Genomic DNA, 22,006 nt, shown 5'->3' with positions numbered 1-22,006 from the left:
ATAAAGAATATCACATTCAGAGCATTTATGTGCAGAAAATGAAAAATGCTCAACACAACAATTAACTTTTTTCTTGCATTTTCATTTTGAAACAACCCAATACAAATGTTTTAGTTTAAAGAGTTCAGAAACCAGTATTTGGTGGAATAACCCACATTTTTAATCACAGCTGTCATGCATTTTTGCATACTCGCCACTAGTCAAAATTTGAGATGGCCTCTTAGATTTTGCCAGAGCCATATTGTACACTAGCCAGTCCAGAGTCTTGCACGGGTCCAAATTGAAAAATTCCGAGTCACTATTGGGGTAGGCGAGGGGTGATAGAATAGACTGCGTCACAACTGTGATGTTTCGTCTGAAAGTGCCTCCTCAGATTATTATATTCCTTCGAAACAAAGTACAGAGTAAACACATCAGCTTCCCCACTGCGTTTTCAGTAAATGTATTTTTTGTAGTCCAGTCGCTGTTAAAAGTTTTTCAGTGTGCACTTTTCTTTTTATTTTAGAGCTGATTGCGCCATATTTATTTAAATGCAAGCCGTCTTCTGGTAATGCTGCTTCAGTGTGATGTGTCTCGTCTACGCCTCGCTGTTGCCCCCTGCAGAGCGGAGAAGGCACTGCATGAATAAGCACTTCTCTAGTTGACTGAATGGTTTACATCAGAGGTCCACCACTACCAAATGGTTTGGAAAAAACTACATTGAATTGTATGTAAATACATATCAATTTTGGAAATGAGGGCTATAAAACAAATAAAACAATATATTGTTTTATTAGAAAAATAATATACTGTACTGTTAGACAGTCCCTAGTTTAAACATGTTTTGTTCCTTTATGTTTCGTTTAGTCACACTTTATTGGCACCATAGTTGAGTGCTCCAAGACAAACTGAAAGTTACACATAGCATAACTTGTTCCGATGCCACCACAGACAACACTTCTATTTTTCCCATTCTTCTTTCACCTCATCATTGTTCCCAAGTGCTGATGCACGTGTATAAATACGTTTGACGACCTTATTATGTCTGTGCAGAGTGCTATTTTCGGTGTCAAGTTAATTCATGATAGCACACTGCCTGTCATCCACACTTCAAACAAGGATGCGATAATATTCTCTCTGGAAAACTCTACGCTCGTACCAATTGTGAGCCAGTATTTATTTGTGCTTTTAATATGATGATGTTAGAAGATACTTTTCTGAGACCCTTATTTTGGTTAGTGCAGCCAGACAGGATGAAACACGCTGAGCTTTTATTGTGAAAGCCGGAAGTGTGGTGTTGGTCTTTGAGCTCTCGACGGCTGTAATGTGCAACGGGAAAACGAAGTTGCGTGTCAGGGGTCGGGAACCGTTGCGTTTTTTTTCACAACTGAAAAAATACAGACCAAAACATTTGCTAGCAAGATATGTTTGGATGGTGGGTGTTGTCCATTTAGAAAAAAAACATAAGCTGAATCTTCTAGATGAATCCATTATTGCACTCTGCTTATGGTTGTTTACATTTAAACATAAGCGTATTTTATGTTTTGTTTTATATGATGTATATGTGTATTTGTGTTTATTCATGTACACTAGGTCCCCAACTTACGAACAGAATTGGTTCCAGACGACCGTTCTTATGTCAAATTGTTCTTAAGTAGGGGAAAAGGTAATATTACCAATGATATAGGTACTACATGTACGTGTATACATATACAGTATATGTGTATGTATGTAAATATGAGTTTGGATGCAGTAGTAATATTAAACAAGGATAATTAATGAAAAAAAACAATAATAAAAGTGATATAATTACACTTGATGATAAATGTTATTTACCTTTGAAGAGGAGTGGTCAAGCATACGTCGTGGTGGAGGAGGAGGAGTTATTGAAAAAAAGGACAAATGTCGTCGTCGTTAGACTCTTCTAAAAGAGGTAGTGTTCTGTGGGTGGTGTAGAATTAAGCAGGTCTATTAACTCTTCATAAACTTTAATCACACGCTCTGTCCGGCTTGTATAATTTAGCTTTCCATTTAGCTTTATCTCCCCAGCATCTAACTCTTCCTCTGTTGGTCCCATTTGTTAGGTTTGTTTCATTTTGGTGTTGTCACCTTTTGACCTGTGTGCTTCTTTGTAGATCCCTTCACTCCCTGAGTGGGCGGCGCCACGAGGCACACCTGTAGCCACTTGGTCATCAAGGGCTCTTAAGCCACATGGCTGCAGGAGGAGGACGTGGGATTGTACTACTGGTTTGCATGCTGCCTGCGAAACACCAGTTTGTTTACTCCTGTGCTCTTGGTCTTAAGATTGCTGTGTTATTTCAAAGTCTGTTCCACATGCTCCTTGCCTCCTGTGACGCCGTCTGCTCATCAGTGAGTTGTTGCCTTTTTCCACGGTGTCTTTTTTTGTTTTACTACTTTAGTTGCACCGTTCTACCTCAGTTTGGACACAGAACTTTTTGCTATTCCTTTGTTACTTGGTTCCTGCTCAACTAAATTAAAGATATTATTTTTTGACCTGGATTGTGTCTGGTTCTGCATATTGGGATCTCCACCTGACTGCACGTAAAACCATTAGCTCTAACGCTGCCTCTGTTGGTCCCATTAGCAGTGTCACAGTGCCCTCTACTGGTCAAGCATGTACAGTAGCAGTTTAAATACTGATTGAGCGACTACAAGGCAAAATAAAATAAATATAGACCAGTCGGCTTGTGTTCGTATCCGCGAATGTTCGCTAGTCGGGTGACCGGATATGTTTACATCTGTGCCGCATCTGCGCATGCGGTATATGTACATTGCGTTGTTATTTTCGTAGGGTGACGCTATGTGAATAAAGACAATAGACTTCCGCATGCTAGCGAAGTCTTTTAATAAGAGTCACTGCAAAAATAACCACCTTATATATGACATATATAAAGTATGGTTATTGACCATTTATGATCAGAAATTTAAAATATAAAAAATAAATACCACAGCACGTGACGTTGCAGACGTGCTTTTGTAAAAATTCGCAAAAAGAGGAAGTGACCTAGGTCTCGCACATGTGTAGAACCGATCGCGTTTCGGGTACGGATAGCATAGTGACAGTTAATAAAGCTGTCCTCCTTCCTTTCACAGCGTCGCTAGCCAATCACAGGGCACATAATGTATAAACAAACAACCTTTTAGAGTCTCCAATTAAACTAACATGCATATTTTTGGAATGTGGGGGGAAGCCGAAGTGCCAGGAGAATGCTACTATGTTACTAAAATTATGTTATTTTCCCTCATATTACAACATTTTTCTTGTAAAATTCAGACTTTTTCTCGTTAGATTACAACTTTTTTCTCCTAATATTTTGACTTTATTCTTGTAAAATTACTGCTGATTTTTCCATTTTTGCTGTTGTTGTTTTTTCTGTTTTGTTTCCTTGTTAAATTATATTTTTAGACTGTGCCGTGGGCCAATAAAAAAAAAAAAAGGGCAATTTGGACACCCCTGTTCTACATCAAACGTGTTTTGTGTCGAATGGATTAATAAGGAAATTGTTTCAATTTTCGTACAATTTGGTATTTTACGGACGGAATGGAACGGATCAATCACGAAAACCGGGGTTCCACTGTAATTGAAAGTTCTTGTTTGAATCATTTATAGTTTCATACACTGCCACTTTCATCCACATGCTTTGACTTGGGGCTGAGATGCTGGCAAGTCAGGGCACGGCGGCCAAGCAGGAAAGAGTTTCTAAGCATGTTTGAGTTTAATCACGAGACTCTGGAACATGTCAGCTTGCCTGTAAAAGTGATTTCCTGACACCAGCACCATATGAATGCCACCATGCAATATTAATGACAAATTTACAAATGAACGAGTGTGTTTAGTCTCTCATGTGTCTGAATTGGGCCTGAAAATGCATTTAATAGGGAACGAGGTCTGTGTTTCTTTTCAGATACATGGTCTGGTTGAAGATGATATAGTAAGCTTATCCAGCAAGAGGAGATATTATTTTTTGTTATTAATGCCGAGGGCTGATGAATGTTGTCAGCGGGGGCCTCCAGAAGGCCACCAACTGCCCGGTGTTCAGGAGTGTGTGAGATCTGAGGGATGAGTACAGAGCCTACTCATGTCTCAAGTTGCTAATTTGTGTGTGTGTGTGTGTGTGTGTGTGTGAATCCAAAGTGAGGCTATCCAATGCGGGATAAAATTAGGCCAGGCAGTCCTTATATTGCTGACAGAGCGGGGGTGGCCAAAAAAAGCCTGTGGCGGTGCAAAGCCGACAAGAAGGAAAGAGGGACGCAAGCAGGACACCTCGGCAGAAATGGCCAGCAAACGTAAGGAAATAAATGTTGACAGTTTGAAGTTGTGAAAATTAGAGCGGGCTGTCAATCAGCCACGCTGTCAGGTGCATGTGGAAATGGGAACTGATTTCTTTTGTGCAGGGAAGTGTAAGAAAACACACATTGGTGCAACATGTGTTTCATTTCATTAGCACAGTGGGGGAATGGGAGTCAGCTTGAGTGACTTGGTAGAATATTATGCACAGCACATGCAAAAATCCATGTGTTTCTTTTGCTCATTTGGAGCATGATGGCCGTCAAAAGTGTAGAAAACCACATATCAGTCTAAAGCTGTCATGAATTAAAATTTTTTCTCACTGGCAATTGTGCTCTTTCAGAGCTCTTTCAAGGACGGTATTTTTTTAAAGATGTCTGTCTCACTATGATACAGTGGAATTGCACCCAATAAAAATAATTTCTGATATTTTTATGCATTGTTTTTACTTCTTTCTAATTCAATTCCACTATATTTACTGGAAGTATTTGACACATCAGCATGACAAAACACAATAGCACAACTGTTTGAAAAATCTCTCAAAAGTTAAATACAAGTATTTTCATGCTTTCCAAATGCTTCAACCAGGGTTGAAACATTGCAGTGAATGCTCGGTAAAGGGTTAATGTTCCAACACATTTTGAAATAAGCGTTATTAGCACTTAGCACTGTGTTGTTCTGACAGACTTCCATTCTGAGCTGTGCAGACAAGGGAATGTTTTCAGTTGCCCACTATACAGTATTTTTAATAATAAAAGATATTTGTTTATTTAGACATATTTGGTAATGCCATGCACAGAAATAAAGCCTCCATTGGTCCAATTATTACATAACAAATGATGTTGTGTTTCACAGAACATTATGCATTGTGTTACTTTACTATTTGAGTCGTTTGTTTGTTCCAAGAATAATTGTTTGAGAGTCAAATGACATTAAGAAGGCAAAAAGCATCAAATGTGTGATGACTTCCTGTTACTGTTCATCTCGAATGATGTAACAAAAAAACCCACTAATGTGTATGTGCTGTGTTTGTAGTGATGGACCTGGTCTACTGGAGGAGCACCTGTCTGACTGGTGTGGTGTTCACAGGCTTGGTGGTGTGTCTGGCCAGTCTGTTCCAGCTCAGTGCCATCACCTTGCTCTCTCACATCTGTCTGGGTATTATGTGTGTCACCTTTCCTCTCCGCCTCTACTACAAGCTGCTGGAGCTGCTGCGATGCAACCCCGGGCTGCACCCCTTCCAGTGAGTTCATGTATACATTTCTTATTACTGTGTTTATAGTTTGCAGTGGTGTAATAGTACACTGCATCACACTGGGAGGTGTTTCTAATACAGCATGTGGCGATACAACCACAATATTAGACACTGCTCCCACATCATGCACTACTATTATTGTGCTTGTTAATGCATCATTTGTGATTTTGTTTTGCTATAAGAAGACATTTTGTTATAAAACGTAATACATAGACTACATACATTCTGTCAATAGTACTTTGTTTTATATACTGTATATATATATTATATTACATTGTCAGCCGATATTGGCATAAAAATGAGATATTATAGTATTGGTATCAGTTTTTCTGCCGATAATCATATTGATGCGTGAGTGATGACGGGCTCCACACAGCAACAAGCTTGCTAGTAGTAGTAGTACTTTATTAATCCCACAGCAGGGAAATTCATCTGTTACAGCAGCAAGCAAGATACACAAGTATGTACACAAGTAAAGAATGCATAGTCATAGACAATGCATGCAATGCATGCTAGCTCAGCATGTCCGCGGTCTGAGTTGGCCTTTGGATTGTAAATATGCAATTTGCCATGAAAGTGTTGGTTACGCAAGGGGAGAGTAAGGTGTCTTCTTTTAATACTTTTAATCTAATATTTTTTTCTTCATGCTGCGTTCATGCATGACGTGCTGAATGAGCCCAGTTTATAATTTCACTGAATGTATTAGTGCACAGCTTCATACTTTGCAGCATAATTTGTTAATTCATTACACGAGATGTGACCTGACATTAGTTTGAGGGAAGAGCTGCTGCCTGTATTTATACTGACAACCGTATCAGAAATTACGTGCTGGATTATATTGGTATATCGGATATTGGTATTTAAAGCCAATATTGAGCATCTCTAATTTCACTGAACAACAAAAACATTGACTAAATCGGGTTATGATTATGATTATGTCGTATCATCCAGCCATCCATTTTCTATGCTGCTTGTCCTCACTAGGGTGTATGCTGGAGCCTATCCCATCTGACTTTGGGCAAGAGGCAGGGTACACCCTGGACTGGTCGCCAACCAATCGCAGGGCACATATAGACAAACAACCATTCACACCTGGACAATTTCGAGTCTCCAATTAACCTAACTCGCATGCTTTTGGAATGTGGGAGGAAAGTAGCCGGAGAAAACACACGCACGCATGGGGAGAACATGCAAACGCCATACGGAGATAACCAAACGGAGATTCAAACCCAGATCTTCCCAATCTCTTGACTCTGTCGCCAACATGCTAACCACAAGGCCACAGTGCAGAACAACTCCTAGTTAAGAAAATGTTATGTTTATTCCTGTAAATCCCTACTAACTGCGACAAAAAATTTTCATATTGACAAACCCTTTTGCCAATTACAAGCAGATAATAATGCAGCTTAGTGTAAGTGTCCTCTATGGAACTGTAGTTACAGTAAATAAACCTATATAACAGAGTTATTCAACTAAATTGTACTGGGAGACACATTTTCAGAAAGCTAAGGACCGGGGTGCCGGACTTCTCCTTTTACTGTTATTTTTATTTTTTATATAATGTCAATGCAAGACTCTGCCATATCTTACATTTTTTACCTCACAAAATGGCTAATATGCTGTAATCACAAATCAACATGTTTATGCTTGTTAAAAGTCACCTACATCCATTTTAATATTTTTCTTTTTTAACAGTTTAAAAACAGTCCAACGTAGATATGCAAAGAAAAAAAAAACAGCCTGCACCCCAGCTTTGTTCTAGCTGACAAAGCATATTATTATCATCATTATATTTTCCCTATTATAAACATTTCCTTAATTTCACAGAGGGCACATGCCCAAAAGATCAATAAAGTTTGAACTAAACTAACATAATCTAATTTCTTTTTTGCAAATTGTTTTCAATTTTGTGCTGATATCTTGTTTATTTGTATTTTTAAAATGTGCCACAGGCCAATAAAAAGAACAAGCTACAATCTTTAAATGGCCCCTGCGCCGCACTTTGGACACCTCTGCTCAAGTGACAGCACTTTGATGCAAAAATGAACTGAACTCGTGGGACGGTCTGACGTCATCCTCTGCCTGAATTTGGCCCGCGGGCCGACAGTTGAATAGTTCTCTATGCAGTGTATAGCTTCCTTTTGTTAAGCATTACAGTATTAGTATTCTTTGTTTCTTTATCGGTTTTGTTAGTGAAAAGGATGATGCAAAAAACAGTTACCATATTTCTACAAAACTTTATGGCATTGCTCAAGGTATTATATTTTGGTGCACAGCCACAATGTTTGCTGATAGAGTATTCATTCATTCATTTCAATGCCCTTAATCTTCACTACGGTTGCAGGGGTATGCTGGAGCCTATCCCAGAGGCAATTGCGAGAGGCAATGTACACCCTGGACTGGTCACCAGCCAATCTCAGGGCACATATAGACAAACAACCATTCACACTCAAATTCATACCTATGGATAATTTAGAGTTGCCAATTAACCTAACATGCATGTTATTATTTTTTTTGTAACAGCAAAGAAATATGCTGATACAGTATTACTGCATTTTTTGTCATTTTGCTGCGTTTCTCAGATGAGCATCTACACTACTAGTCAAAAGTATGGACACACTTGCTCATACTATTGAATGTGTGTCCAAACGTTTGACTGGTGGTGTACACCTACAGGGAGTAAAAATGCAAGAAAATATGGTCTCCCCTATGCAACTCTTCTGGGGATATTTAGTTTTGTGTCCGTGGGAACATTTGTATTTGCTCAAATGTAATTGATGGACATGAGAGAAGGCCTGCTGTCTCACAATATTTGTGAATTAGTGAATTTCCCTGCTGTGGGATTAATAAAGTACAATACAATACAATTTGTGCTCATCCAAAACATGTTTGATGGGCTTAATGTCAGGAATCTGTGCAAATTCTCATGGAATTCCTTTATTTTCTGGAACATTTTCCATATTTTCAAATGCAAATGTTGCCATATATGCCACACTGTTGTCCAAAATGTCTTAGATGAAGACAAGATTGATAGGACTAACACTTTTGTCCTCATCCTTTTGTCTATATAAAATTATTGTGTGTGTGCGTGTGTGTTGCCAGGGCGTACCTGGACTATGACAGCACTCTGACAGACAAGGAGACAGTGATGTTCGTGGAGGATCTGGTGTTGCTGATTGCGTTTGCCGTCACAGAACTCAAACGTCTTCTTTTTATTGACAATGTGATTGACTCGCTGAAGGTCAGACTGCGAGGAATGGACAAAAAAAAACTTTAAAAATATTTAACAACAACTCATGCAACATTTTCTCTACTGTTTTTTTTTCCCTCAGTTTGTTTTACTGCTGTACCTGCTGACGTACGTTGGTGTCTTCACCACTGGGCTGACTCTGATCATAACTGGTGAGCTCAGTAGATAGATAAATCGATAGGTAGATAGAAAAAAATAGAGGACACATATATAATAAATATACAGGGGTAGCTTGGTTTTTGTTCTGAATTCGTTCCAAAAGTCTGTTGAAAACCGAATAGGAAATCATGTAAATCCAATTAATCTTTTCGAGACACCGAAAAATACAATCAAACAAAGAAAACAGCATTTTATAGAGAATAATTATAGTTTTACATGCAGAAAACAATTCAAAATAATAATAAATGATGAATGAAATGAAGCAAATGAACATTTAACTTAATTTTTACCTTTACCGAAGACAACAAGAGAGAGAGGGAGGTGTGAAAGAGGTCGCCATCTTTGTATTTTGTTACGAGTTCTTTCTTGAATTCAATACTGTTTTTTTTTTTTACCTTTTTTATCAAATTGATGGTATTCGCAGCAATTGGCCCCATGGCAGGTTATTTAGCAGTCACACTCAATAAAAAAAGGCATGGGCAGTGGACAGTGAGTCACCAACACGGAGAGTGCTTTGTTTGGGTACTTGATACAGTACAGGGAAAACAGACTAGCCTGTTACATGCGATATCCTACGAAAACAGAGACAGTGTAAACAAACCAAGGCGAACAAATCATACAAAAAAACCAGGTTTGACTGTATTTCTAGACTGATACTCAGTGTGTACTTGTGATGCAAAGCAGAATCACATTCAAATCTCTGGTAAATTTCAATGCTACTATTTGTGTGTTACAGCGGTGATTGTTCTTTTTTCCTTTCCTCTGCTCTACAAAAAACAGCAGGTAAGACTTTAAATGTATGCATATTATTGGAAAGATGCTTCTCCGCCATCAAAAGTAGATGGCCTGGGGCGCCACTGGAGAGTCTGGGTGAAGCTGGGCCACATCAAGTATTCAGTACGGAATCACATGCCATCCAAGTGACTAATTTGTCAACTAACACCACCAGAATCTGTCACAAACCTGAGCTATGGTAGGCCGTAAGTGATTAAAAAAATAATAAAACAAATGTAAAAATATTGTGTTAAGGTACGCTTGAGTCACACAAGAGATGGTTATCGCCACTTGGCCAGATGGCTTAAAAAAACGTTGCTCCATTTTGGCAAGGAGTGGCCATACAGAACTCGCTACGAGCTTGTCAACTTATTGGAAACGGCAGGAGGTCATTACTCAACATAGCAGTCTGACTCATGGTGTTATAGAAGAAATAACACTATAACCATCACACAACAACTTAACACGCAAGAGGTTAGGGGTGTAACGATTCATTTGAATAACAATTCGATTCGTATCACGATTCGTGGTCGCCGATACGATTCACGGACGATATTGGTTCATTTAGAACGATACAATCCGAAAAGATTCAGTAACTTTAAATCCAATTCTGTAACTTTTTAGCCAAAAGTTCAACCAGTGTGACTGTGAAATAAATACCTGAATACTAGACAGTGCAAGTTTCCTAGATTCACGTTGTTTTTTTGTAAGGGAATCAGGTATAAATTAATTATGGATATAAACAAACAAGTGGGCTAGGCAATGAGATCCCGATCTGGGATCAAACACTTCCATGCCGGACCAAGTCGTTGCTCAACCCCCCAGCCCCGCTCCCATCTTTAGGTAAGGGCAGGAAGGGGGGTGGCCCACTGATAGACCCACGACACTTCCAGAGAGCTCACCGGTCGCAGAGCTTTGTCCAGGAATGCCAAGGTCTTTCAAGAACCTGATGGTAGAGGAAGCCACAAAACCTCTGCATCCTACTTCAGCTGGATAGACTTTGGCCTTCCATACTCGTTGTTGTGCAACTGCTGCCAGGTCTGTGTAGCGCAGTTTCTTTCCCTCGTAAGCCTCTTTGGTGGTATCCTCCCATGGGACCGTGAGCTCTATGATCTAGACCACCTTTAGTGAAGGGGACCATAGCACTGACGCTGGCCTGAGGGTGGTGGTTGCAATCTCTGGGGGAAAAAGATTTGTTGCTTGCCAATATCAACTAGCATTTTCCAATCCCGGGCCATGGCTAGCTGTCCAGCTTCTCGTTGGTAGCTGGGTGGTTAGGCTGTTTCTGTCCCTCTCAAATGAATGTTGGCACAGAGATGGAATTGGTAGCTCTCAGGGGCAAGGAGTTGATGGTGTTCCTCGTGCTCTCAAGGGCTGCTGACAGACTCTCGAGGACCTGATTGTGCCTCCAGGTGTAGCGGCCTTGTGTGAGGGTGGTCCTACAACTTGTCAAGATGTGTTTGAGAGTCGCTGGGTTTGGGCAGAGGGTGCAGGTTGGGTCCTCGCCGTACCACTGGTGAAGGTTTTTTGGGAATGGGAGCACATGTAGCTTATGATGAAGCTGATGTTGCTTGCTTGCATTTCCCAGAGCTGCCTCCAGGTGAGCTTTCTCCTCTCCACGCCTTCCCACCTCAACCATTGTCCCTGCTTGGCAAGAGAGACTGCCTTTGCGCTTCTTTCAGCCTCCTCCTGTCGGCTCACCTGTTCTACCACCATTTTCCTCCTTTGTGAGGCTGAAGCATTGCTTCAAGTTGGTTTATTCACTGCAACCCCAAATCCTCCTATTCCCAGCTGGACATCGTTGTGCTTCAGGGCTGACGTAGCGTGCTGTACTGCGTCGGATGGTTCCCATTTCCATCCCGTTAACAGGGGTGGTGCAGCATTGCTGACAGTCTGGTCTCTGGAGTCCTTCAATGTCATCTGGAGTCTCACTTTAGAGCATTTGTACTCTTCGGTTAGGCTTGTGATAGGGAATTCAAAGATTCCTTTGCCGTAGATGCTGATGTTTGTCAGACAGCGTGGGACCCCAAGCCACTTCTTCACATACAAAGTTATGGTCTGCTCCATCGTCTTCACAGTTATTATTGGGACCTCGTAGATAGTGAGTGGCCACATTACCTGAGGGAGAAGTCCAAACTGCAGGCACCAGAGTTTGAGCTTTCCTGGCAGCAGTGTCTTGCTGATAGTGTCCAGACCGTTGACTGTTGACACATACTGGTAATGGTAATAGTTAGATTTTATTTGAACATACATACATTTTACTTCGGTATACATAAAATATTACAATTCACAATTTCACATGTCCAAAAGGAGTAGGAAGCAGCAGCGCTTATTTCACATCAATTGCTAATACATTTGTTCACTTCCTATTCAACATGTGCCCTTTGCCAGTTCTGAAATAACATGAGAAAATGATAAAGCAATATAACTTTGTGTTACAATAAAGTTGAGGTATGTAAATCTGTATAAATAAATTGCTGTAAATTGCATAAAACTGCATAAAGCACAGTTGTCATATGACTTACTGTAGCATTGTACAGGTATTACCCTGTGGTTCAGGATTCTTCTATACTTTGTAAACATCAACTGTATTGTATGTTTCTTGAAATGGGTCATCTTAGTGCATTGTTTGAGTTCTTTACCATTCCATAATTTTTCACATAGTGATGATATGCTGAAGGTTTTTAGCATTGTTCGCATGTGTTTTAAGTTTTATATTTTCCCGAGATCATATTGTATTAGAAGAATTGTATTACGTTTTTGGTAGCAGGTTATTTTTAGTTTTATGCATAATTTTAGCTGTTTGAAGGTTTACCAGATCGAAAAATTTTATTAACTGTGATTTTAGGAATAAAGGGTTGGTGTGTTTTCTATAACCGGCATTATGGATTATGGATTGACCTTTTCTGTAGTATAGTTAGTGAGTGAAGTGTGCTTTTGTAGTTATTTATATGTTTTAGACATAGACAGGGCATACTGACAGCCGGCATCACTTTCGTCGCCGGCAGTGCTTCCGGCTTCCCAACATGCTTTGCGGCACTTGTTTTGTAAAAGGTTGCTAAAGTTACGTGTTTAGAGTTAATGTAGTTGTTGTTTATAATTCCCCATAATAGGAGTTGCCCTCTGTGTGTTTACCTAACTGGTATATGTGCTCTTATTTTTGTGTTTGCACTGCGATTGTAGTTAGTGTTATGACAAGTGACCCCCCCTGTTCATTTCACTGTGTGACAAGCTCGCTGCGAGTTCAGTGCTGACTATTGCTTGCCCAATTAAAGTGCTTCTGACCATCGTCCCAGGAGACTGCACTAAATGTTGATATCAGGTAGGAGGCCACAAAATATGGTTGTGAATTCGAGACCCCTGAGATTCAATACAAGTGTTGTATGCTCAATAAGAGAGGTACTCATATACTGTAAGAATATAATGTAATATAATGGAATACGTCGTTTTGTATCATACTGTGATGAGTTTAGAATATTTGCCTCTGTGGTGTAGCTAAATAAGGGAACTAAAATACTAGAAACGTCTCTCAGTATAATGTAGCGCATTTATACAACACTGCAAACTACAACCGCAATAATAAACACTGATGTGTCAATCAACATGCTAGGTTAATTGGACCCTGTAAACAGGTGTGAATGTGAATGGTTGTTTGTCTATATGTGTCCTGTGAGTGACTGGTGACCAGTCCAGCATGTACCCCGCCTCTCACCCAAAGTCAGCTGGGATAGGCTCCAGCTCACTCATGACACTAACCTAAAGATTGTGCAAGTGTACCTAATCTTGTGACTGGACCATGCTCTAAATGTACCTCTTCATGATGCTTCAGGTGAGGATAAGGAGGATTGTAAGAACTTACAAAGCTTTTGAGAAGAAAATCAGAAACTGGTAAGAAAGTCAAATGATGAGCGCCTGGTTGTACCTCTTTAAATGACATCACATGATGCTGTGTTTCTACATCAGGTGTCTGACTGTGTACGACGCAGTGAGATCCTCTCGTCCGCCAGCTGCCGCCTCAAAAGCTCCAGCGGTACCTGCCTCCAAACAGAAAGTGAAGGCAAAGTAAAGGAAGCATCCAGAACGTTTACACACAAAATGACGACAGTGGCGGTGCATCTTCTTTGGGGCTGCTCACTTCCATTAGTCCACCATGACGTTGGTTTAGCAGCACCATCTAATCTATGCTGACAGCTGAAAACAAAGCTGCTATTCATTACTCGAGAAGAGAGAGGGGGAGATGAGTGAGGGGAGGAATTTTATTCACCGAGATACTTTGTGTGTGTGGGCAAACTGCTTCACACATCAATCAGGGACGGCACACACAAGAACATTGTTGTTTTTGTGGCAACAGGTCTATTTTTACATTAACACGAGCACCGTGTTCCTGTTGAGCATCAGCCCACCAACATTACAATATAATTGATATGAACATCAACTACAAATTATACAGTAACTGTATGTCTTAATATTTTCATTGTCTAGGAACCCCTTCTAACCTTTTATATGACCTTTCTACAGTATGTGAAGTTTGATCTACTTCTGAAATTTGTATTTAAAAAAGGTAACATTAACTAACAAAAATGAGCAAATTCAATTTAATTTGCATAGAATAACGGCATAAAATGACAAAAGTAATAGCAGTAACAATTTGCACGCCTATTGGAGCTCTAAAACTATTCCCAAATATCGGGCATCATTGGCAGTGCATTAGGTACCTGGGCCTTCAGTAGGGACTTAGTCAACTTAATCCACCTTTTACCACCACTATCACGTCACAATTATACAAACCATCAATAATATAGAAAAACACAATATAAGGTGTGGCATTACAAAGAGACGTTTGCTTATTGGAGATTATTACTAAAGAATGAAACCCAGTTAACCCTTTATTTTCCAATACATCGTCACCGATACGCGCAATTTATATTTCTGCTGGTAACTTTGAGCATTACGCCAAATGGCCATTTGGCCAAATGTAACAAGCGTCAATGTAACAACTCCAAACATCTACACTACAACATCATCTGGAGCAGTTCAAAATCAATATTTATCGAATAACATGACAAAAACATGCAAAAAATACATCATACTCACCAGAGTTTTTTTTTTATAGAGAAAATCCATCATCCTTTCCAGATCAAGACTATTTGTCTAACAGTTTTGCTCTGATCAACCAATCGGAGGACAGGAAAATGCTATTAAAAAATGACAGTTTGCTGACCCTGTGAGGCAAATCTGAAATCTGATTGTTTAAAAAGAAATAGCCCCATTGCAAATAAAGTTTAAGTGACATTGGCCAGAACAACTGATTCTGAAGGCCCTTAGATTGATATGGCAACACATACAAGCGGAAGTCTGATTGGACAATAAAATCAAACATATACACGCACTGGAAGCAGTACAGCCCAGAGACTCGCTACAAAATGAAGATAAGAGACTGCTGGGAATAAACTGATACAATTTCATGGAACAAATACCAGAATTTATGTTGTAAATGTAGGTTAATGCTTCTGTGTTATGGCCAGCAGAGAAGGTTTTGCTGGCCCTGATGGCAAACCACTGATCATTGGTAATATGCATGCAAAACGTGCTGATGGTTTGAAGCAACATTTTGAATTTACCTACTGGGTGGTCCTGAACACACCTTTAAACTGACCACATTTATAACATAACCGTGCAAAGACACACAAAATGTAACACAAAGATCATTTCAGATTAGGTAAACGCACACATTACAGCAGGGATGCCCAAAGTGCGGTCCAGGGGCGATTTTTAGCCTAATTTTTTTTTTTAAACGGCCCTTGACATATTCTAAAGATAAAATGAAAGGGATAGTTTGGATTTTTGACATGAAGTTGTATGACATCCCCATCAGCATTGTAGTCCAATAACAGTGACTTACCCCCCACTTGGTCTCCTAAGTCCAGTTCTGGTCAGATTTGTGTGATGAAGAACGTAGTTCCGCTTAGTTGCTGGGGACAATTAAGTAGGAGAAGGCATTTTTGTCATGCGAATGTATTAATCTTTTGAATGCATATTGTTTTGAGAAGCCAAACTCTTTACTTAATCGTCCTCAGCAACGAAGCGGAACTACGTTGTTCAGCACAGAGATCTGACCAGAACAACTTCATACAACACTGTCCCTTTAATGCATTATTAACGAGAAATATTATTAGATATTACACTCATTTGCTTTGTCACCTATAACACAAAGCTAAGATGTTGATGCTTCGTTCAGTTAGCTCAGCATATACTGTCCCACATTGGATTGTTTTTTTTAGCATCTTTAATGTACAAAATGTTTCAGTGTAAAAAGGGTAAAAAGACAGACAGTTCCAAAATTAGAAAAACATGAAAAACAATACAATGACGTCACAACAACTGTTGTGAAACTGGTCTCCGCCAACATAATTCCATTGTCCCAAACATTTTAGGGACATTTAAACAAAAGTAATATAACGTCAGTTTATATTACAAATGGGATTGTCTTAAGTCAGTTGTGACTGGCAAATTGCTGCTGTGCTCCAACTGTGGATCTGTTTATCAAGTGCATTTATTTCATAAGATCAGTGTTACTGTACACAAACTGACATGTCTTAATCAGCCACATGACACTACAAGGAAGTAAACATATCTACCGACACTACTACACAACACTACTGTACATATGTGGACTGTGGCTGTAAAATGCACTTTGCAGAAGCTGCCAACTTCCCTTTTCACGTTTTTTGTAGTCATTTGGAATATTGGATACAACGCACACTTTTGACACATCAATCCAACAAGAATATTCGTATCAGTGCATTATACTTTCTACTTTTTATTCTTGGCTGTTCATGTTTAACTCACATATGCTATACATATGTTTTTCTATGCGTACCATTCGAAACTGTAAAAAAGTAACAAAATAAAAGAATAATAATGGATTCCGTCTGAGGAATTTGTGTATTTATTTCTAACATTTTTATTGGCAGTGCAAAGGTCCTAAAAGCACACGAGCATCGTTTGGTTGATCATTTTCAATAATTTTGTAACATTTCTTGGCCTTTATCAATTATTATAGTAGTACTGTATATGTTTTCAGAAAATCCCACATGTAAGGTCACAGGCTCATAAATATGCTTCCTCTTTTTACGTGCTTTTCAAACAGGCTTACTTATTTTGAAGGAGCTACGTTGACTGATTTTAAGTTGGGCACACTTGGTATTCATTTAAGCAAAAATATCTAAAACCGAATAAACGCTGAATTGTGTGAGAGTGATGCACTGCTGCTGCCCTTCCTCCTATGACCAGTAGGTGTTGCTGTTGTAAAGCGTCAGTTTTCAGGGGGTCAGCTGAGTGAGCTGCAGACCTAAATGCATGTTCCTGACCAGGGGTGTCCAAACTTTTTACACCGAGGGCCACGCGCTGAAAAATGACAGGACGCAAGGGCCAATTTTATATTTTGTATAAAACACACACACACACATATACTGTATATCTAATGAAAAATGACAGCATTTCAGCAGTGTGATATAGGTGAATGCCACTTGTCCTCGTAAAAATTATTAAAATTATTCTTTTCTCATTCGATTAAATATTTTTTCTTCATATTTTCATTTTATTCTTGTACAATTACAGCTTTCTTCCCCCTATTTCTGCTGGGTTTTTTTTTAATTTATACATTTTCTTCTCATAATTAGGACTTTTCTCATAATAATAATAATAACTTTTGCCCCAAGCTCTTTTTCCAAGATTTACCACTTTATTCATTGTTGTTTGTTTTCCATAATATTAGGTCTTTTTTTTTCCTTTAAGATTTCAACTTTATGCTACTACAATGACGTTTTTCCTCATTTTTTCTTGCTAAAATACAACCATTTTCTTTTAATGTTTTGACTTTATTCTCATAAAGTTGCTGCTGTTTTACCATTTCCGCTGTTGCTATAACTATTTTTTTTTCCAAATTCAACTTTCTTCTTGTAAATGTTCTTCTCCTAATGAAGACTTCATTCCCCAAATATTTTGACTTCATTCCCATAATATTATGACATTTTCCCAACCTAATTTTTCCAAAATGACAACTTAATTCTCTCTTTTGTTTATTGCTCATAATATTCTGCCTTTTTTAAAAATACATTTTTCAACTTTATGCTACTAAAATGTCAATGTTATTTTTCTTCAGAATACTGTGACGTTATTCTCGTAAAACTTTTTTCTCTTAATACTTTGACTTTATTCTTGTAAACTCACTGCTGAAACACAGCCACGTGCCCTCAGGCTGCACTTTGGACACTGTAGACCGGGGGTGCCTAAAGTGCTGCCCGGGGGACGTGCGGATTTTTCAATTGGCCTGCGGCACATTGTAGAAATAAAATTAAAATGAGAAACACTGAGCAAAAATGTCATAAAACTCATAACGAATAACAACACAAAGATTTGTCTTTAAATATATACATCTTCTATGCTGTTTATTCTTACTAGGGTCAAAGGTATGCTGGAGCCTATCCCAGCTGACTTCGGGCGAGAGGCGGGGTACACCCTGGACTGGTCGCCAGCCAATCGCAGGGCACATATAGACAAACAACCATTCACACTCACATTCATACCTATGGACAATTTAGAGTCTCCAATGAACCTAACATGCATGTTTGTGGAATGTGGGAGGAAATCGGAGTACCCGGAGAAAACCCACACACGCACGGGGAGAACATGTAACCTCCACACAGAAATACCCAATGGAGATTTGAACCAAGATCTTCCTGATCTTCTGACTGTGTGGCCACCATGCATCCTTACGTTTTTTTAGTCTCTTTACAAAATAATACAAAAATAATATCAAAGTTCCCTCCCACCACATCGTACGGGGCCCTCGGTGTAAAAAGTTTGGATAACGCCGATGTCGACAGTCATGTTGAGTATGAGTGCTGTGCCATTACGAAGTGCCTTTGGCGAGACCTCAGTCACAAACTCTGCCTCATTTGCACACCGTGTTCCCTCACAATCAATTCAGCCTTGTCAATCAAAGTGGATATAATGCAGCTCTCACCTTCAAAACGAATTTTCATCACACTTTCTTTACAGCTAGAAAAAACCTCTCTCGTATGATGATGGATTTTACTTTCTTATTTCATTGTGTAGCGCTGGAACTCTTCTTATACATGCCAATGAAAAGTGGATGGACTAAAGTACAGTGAAACAGACACACACACACCCCTCAAAGTGTAATCGCAGCAAAGGATACCATCTTTCACTTCCTGTAGGCGTGATGGCTATTTGTCCCAATATTATTGACTAAACAAGTGGTCCCCAACCTTTTTTGACCCACGGACCGGCTTGTGTTCCCACAAATTTTGGTTGGGGGGTGTTTCGTACATTATAGCGATCTAATTTATATTATTTATGATGTATTGTGTAAAACTAACACAAATTAAAAGCACAAAATGAATGCCGACCCACCATCCACCAGTTCCAGCCAAGTTTTTCCAGAGAGATGATTACATGGCTGTTTGACGTGTGTGGTAACAGGCAGTGTGCTAGCATGAATTAACTTGAGATAAATGTGCACATTAGCACTCAATAAGTCATCAAAACTTACCTTTATGCATTCCCACATAGTATCAGCATTTGACACCAAATATGAGGTGAAAGAAAAATGGTAAAAATACAGTAGTAGTTTATCTGTGCGGCATGAGATAAAGTTAGCACACGCACAATGGACATGCGTCAAGTGAGACGGATGTAACAGAGAGAATCCGGCCACTTTTCAAAATAAAACATTAAAAAAATGAAATAATGTAAATTATTTTTTCTTTCTGTGCGGCCCGGTACCAAATGACCCACGGCCCGGGGGTTGGGGACCACTGGACTAAACAGTATATAGAGGATTTTTCATTCATTCATTCAGTGGGAATTGATCAAACACTATTTGAATGAAAGCCAGCCAAGTGAACCACGACATTGCCAGTGACTGTAGCGTCTTCAAAAGTAAAAGTGTTGTTGTCAGGACATCAAATATACCACAACCTTCTGAACGTGCAACCTCGACAAAACAAGCACATTTCTGTGCATTAAAAAAACTGGCACAGTGTCAAAAGTTCCCCCTGATTAGTGCGTAACACCAACATCTGCAGTTTTCTACTAAGCTGTGCTGTGTCAAAAAAACATAAAACACAAAAAACAATGAACATTTTATCCTCTAACGAATCCCTTCACAGTCTGCATCACAGTCAGTCGAGATGGTCTCCACGGACCTCAATAGTTTGTGTGTTTTGGTGTGGTGATATGCATGAATATGCGGTAATGTTATGGTCTTTTACATCAGCTTATATATGATACACATATTGGATTATGAATTAACACAGTTCTTGGCATTTTCAGACCTGCCGGCCTTGAAAATGAGTAGCCCCGCCACCCTAATTTAAATAATGTAAGGATTGCGCATGGGGTGTACTTTTTGCTACATTTTTTTATTTTGTAAAAAGGCAAAAAAAAAAAAGTGATACATGTTTAAGCTCTGTGTTATTAATAGTTTTTAAGATCAACATGTTGTTCTTGTCTGTATTTTACCCATTTTTGCTTGTCAAAAATGTTTTATTCATTATTTAAACTGTATTGCAAGAAAAAACGAGGCAATGGCCCCTGGGCCGCACTTTGGACACCCCTGCTTTTACAGCTCTTCCTCAGGGATGAGTTGTTTGAAATCGATGGGTTGGCAGGTCCCACTGTATTAGTCAAAAAATACCGATGAACACGGAACATTTGCCAAACAGCATGGATAAATAAGTAAAAGGCTCACTTTTCTGCGCCACACTGGCTGAGAAGCTTATAAGCACTTTCAAGGTTGTATTCAAAGCTATGCTAGCTTTGTTTAATGACTAAAAAGCAGAAACAGCTAGCTAGGCACCCATCATGGCATCTTGGCTAATTCATTAATTCACCCTTCCTTAAAATAAAGACAATTCTTACCACAATCTTTTTGCGACTATATCTTCACCTCTCAGTAAACTGAGTTTTGTTATTGCCTTGAAAACAGTAAACCACCAACAAAGTCAGGTATATTTGCTAAACTAAGCTAGGCTAATCTAATGCTACATTCCTGAAAACTGGGAAGTCATACACAAATATACAATGACTTTACCAAAGGCTCCCAAAATGGATTAACTTTGTAGTCAGAGCTGGAAACAATCTTCTCACAACATAAACTTTAGCTTATTGTGGTTGTCGGTCATGTTTTTTGTTTCAGGTTGCATCCTCAAACGTGCAACTTGGAGATTTCCTACTTCTCAAGCAGTCTTGAATGTAGCATAACCTAAACTGGCTGGAGGACCATATTCAATACACAGCCATGGATGTGCATTAATACTTGTAGAAGTAAATAAACACTTAACCCCCCAAAAATGAACTGTAAAACTATTCTTTTCAGAGTGTGAGCATTTTACAGTGTATTTTTATGTTAAAATATCTACCAAAGGGAGACTGTCCTCTGAGCGCTTGATGTGTGCTCAAAGTGAGCGCTGTCATGTACATCACACATAATGTTCACGGTGGTTGATGTACACTCGTTCTGTCCCACTCTGGTGACAAACCCACTCCAGGCTGGACAGCTGCTGTATGGGGCTTTGTGCCCCCGGTGGTCCCAGCCTCGCTTTCGGAGGTTGCTGCCTCTCGGTCGCCTCGGACCTTTGCTCGGCCCTGCGGCTCTGCATGGGGACAAGCACCAAAGATATGGGAACAAAATAAATGTATATATCTTTCATTAACATCATTAGCGTAAAGAGGAGGATAGGGAGAGCTGAAGATTACCTGACACAGCCAGGCCACCTGAGATGCATGGACCCCTAGAGGAACAGCGGGGGCTCTCTCAGAGTAGGGAGGAGGAGGCTTGTGTGTCGGAGGAAGGTCGATTCTTCAGAGAATCAAAAAGAATAACAGAACAGTCAATTATCAGAAAACGGCATCATTTCTCCCAGTCGGTCATCAATGATAATTATCTAAATTGCACAGTGTATTCATGAAAATATCAATATTACTACTACGATACGGTACTGTAAGCTGGAGCCTATCCTACTACTATACTACTACTATTATTTCCATTTTAAAAATGGTCTAAGAGTTCAAATAAAATATTTTTTAACATGCGCTTAAACCAGACCGACCTTGTCCATTCACAGGATGACACGGATTTTCCACACAGAATGTTTTTCACTTTCATTTGCTATGAGATGACAATCCACGCTGTCCTAGTGTGTGAGAGAGATGAAGGAGAGTGCCGCGGCTCGAGTCGCCCTGCCCCATGTCG

General features: G+C 39.4%; 2 protein-coding genes across 3 annotated transcripts in view; one reads left to right on the top strand and one right to left on the bottom strand.

Annotated features, from left to right (window-relative positions):
• Window positions 1-4,235: 4,235 nt before the first annotated feature.
• rtn2b (reticulon 2b) lies at window positions 4,236-16,644 on the top strand. The gene is made up of 7 exons (XM_054754371.1): window positions 4,236-4,287; window positions 5,324-5,531; window positions 8,646-8,784; window positions 8,876-8,945; window positions 9,689-9,735; window positions 13,556-13,614; window positions 13,690-16,644. The coding sequence occupies exons 1-7, from the start codon at window positions 4,275-4,277 to the stop codon at window positions 13,790-13,792; spliced, it is 639 nt and encodes a 212-aa protein (XP_054610346.1). The 5' UTR covers window positions 4,236-4,274; the 3' UTR covers window positions 13,793-16,644.
• Window positions 13,822-22,006, bottom strand: part of nectin3b (nectin cell adhesion molecule 3b) — a 41,681-nt gene continuing 33,496 nt past the window's right edge. Inside the window, exons 7-9 of one of the 2 annotated variants that reach the window (XR_008566333.1) lie at window positions 21,511-21,613; window positions 19,304-21,407; window positions 15,849-15,869 (exon numbers count right to left, since the gene is read on the bottom strand). Coding sequence is in view for 1 of the 2 variants with exons in the window: in XM_054754359.1 (XP_054610334.1) it covers window positions 21,234-21,407; window positions 21,511-21,613 (277 nt within the window). In the remaining variant the exon portion in view is untranslated. Of the gene's footprint in view, window positions 21,408-21,510; window positions 21,614-22,006 lie in introns of both variants that reach the window. The other variant, XM_054754359.1, reaches the window with a different exon arrangement.

Source organism: Dunckerocampus dactyliophorus, chromosome 16 (assembly GCF_027744805.1).
Source record: "Dunckerocampus dactyliophorus isolate RoL2022-P2 chromosome 16, RoL_Ddac_1.1, whole genome shotgun sequence".
In the NCBI taxonomy this organism is placed as follows: Eukaryota; Metazoa; Chordata; class Actinopteri; order Syngnathiformes; family Syngnathidae; genus Dunckerocampus; species Dunckerocampus dactyliophorus.
This window is presented reverse-complemented; position numbering and strand designations above follow the sequence as displayed.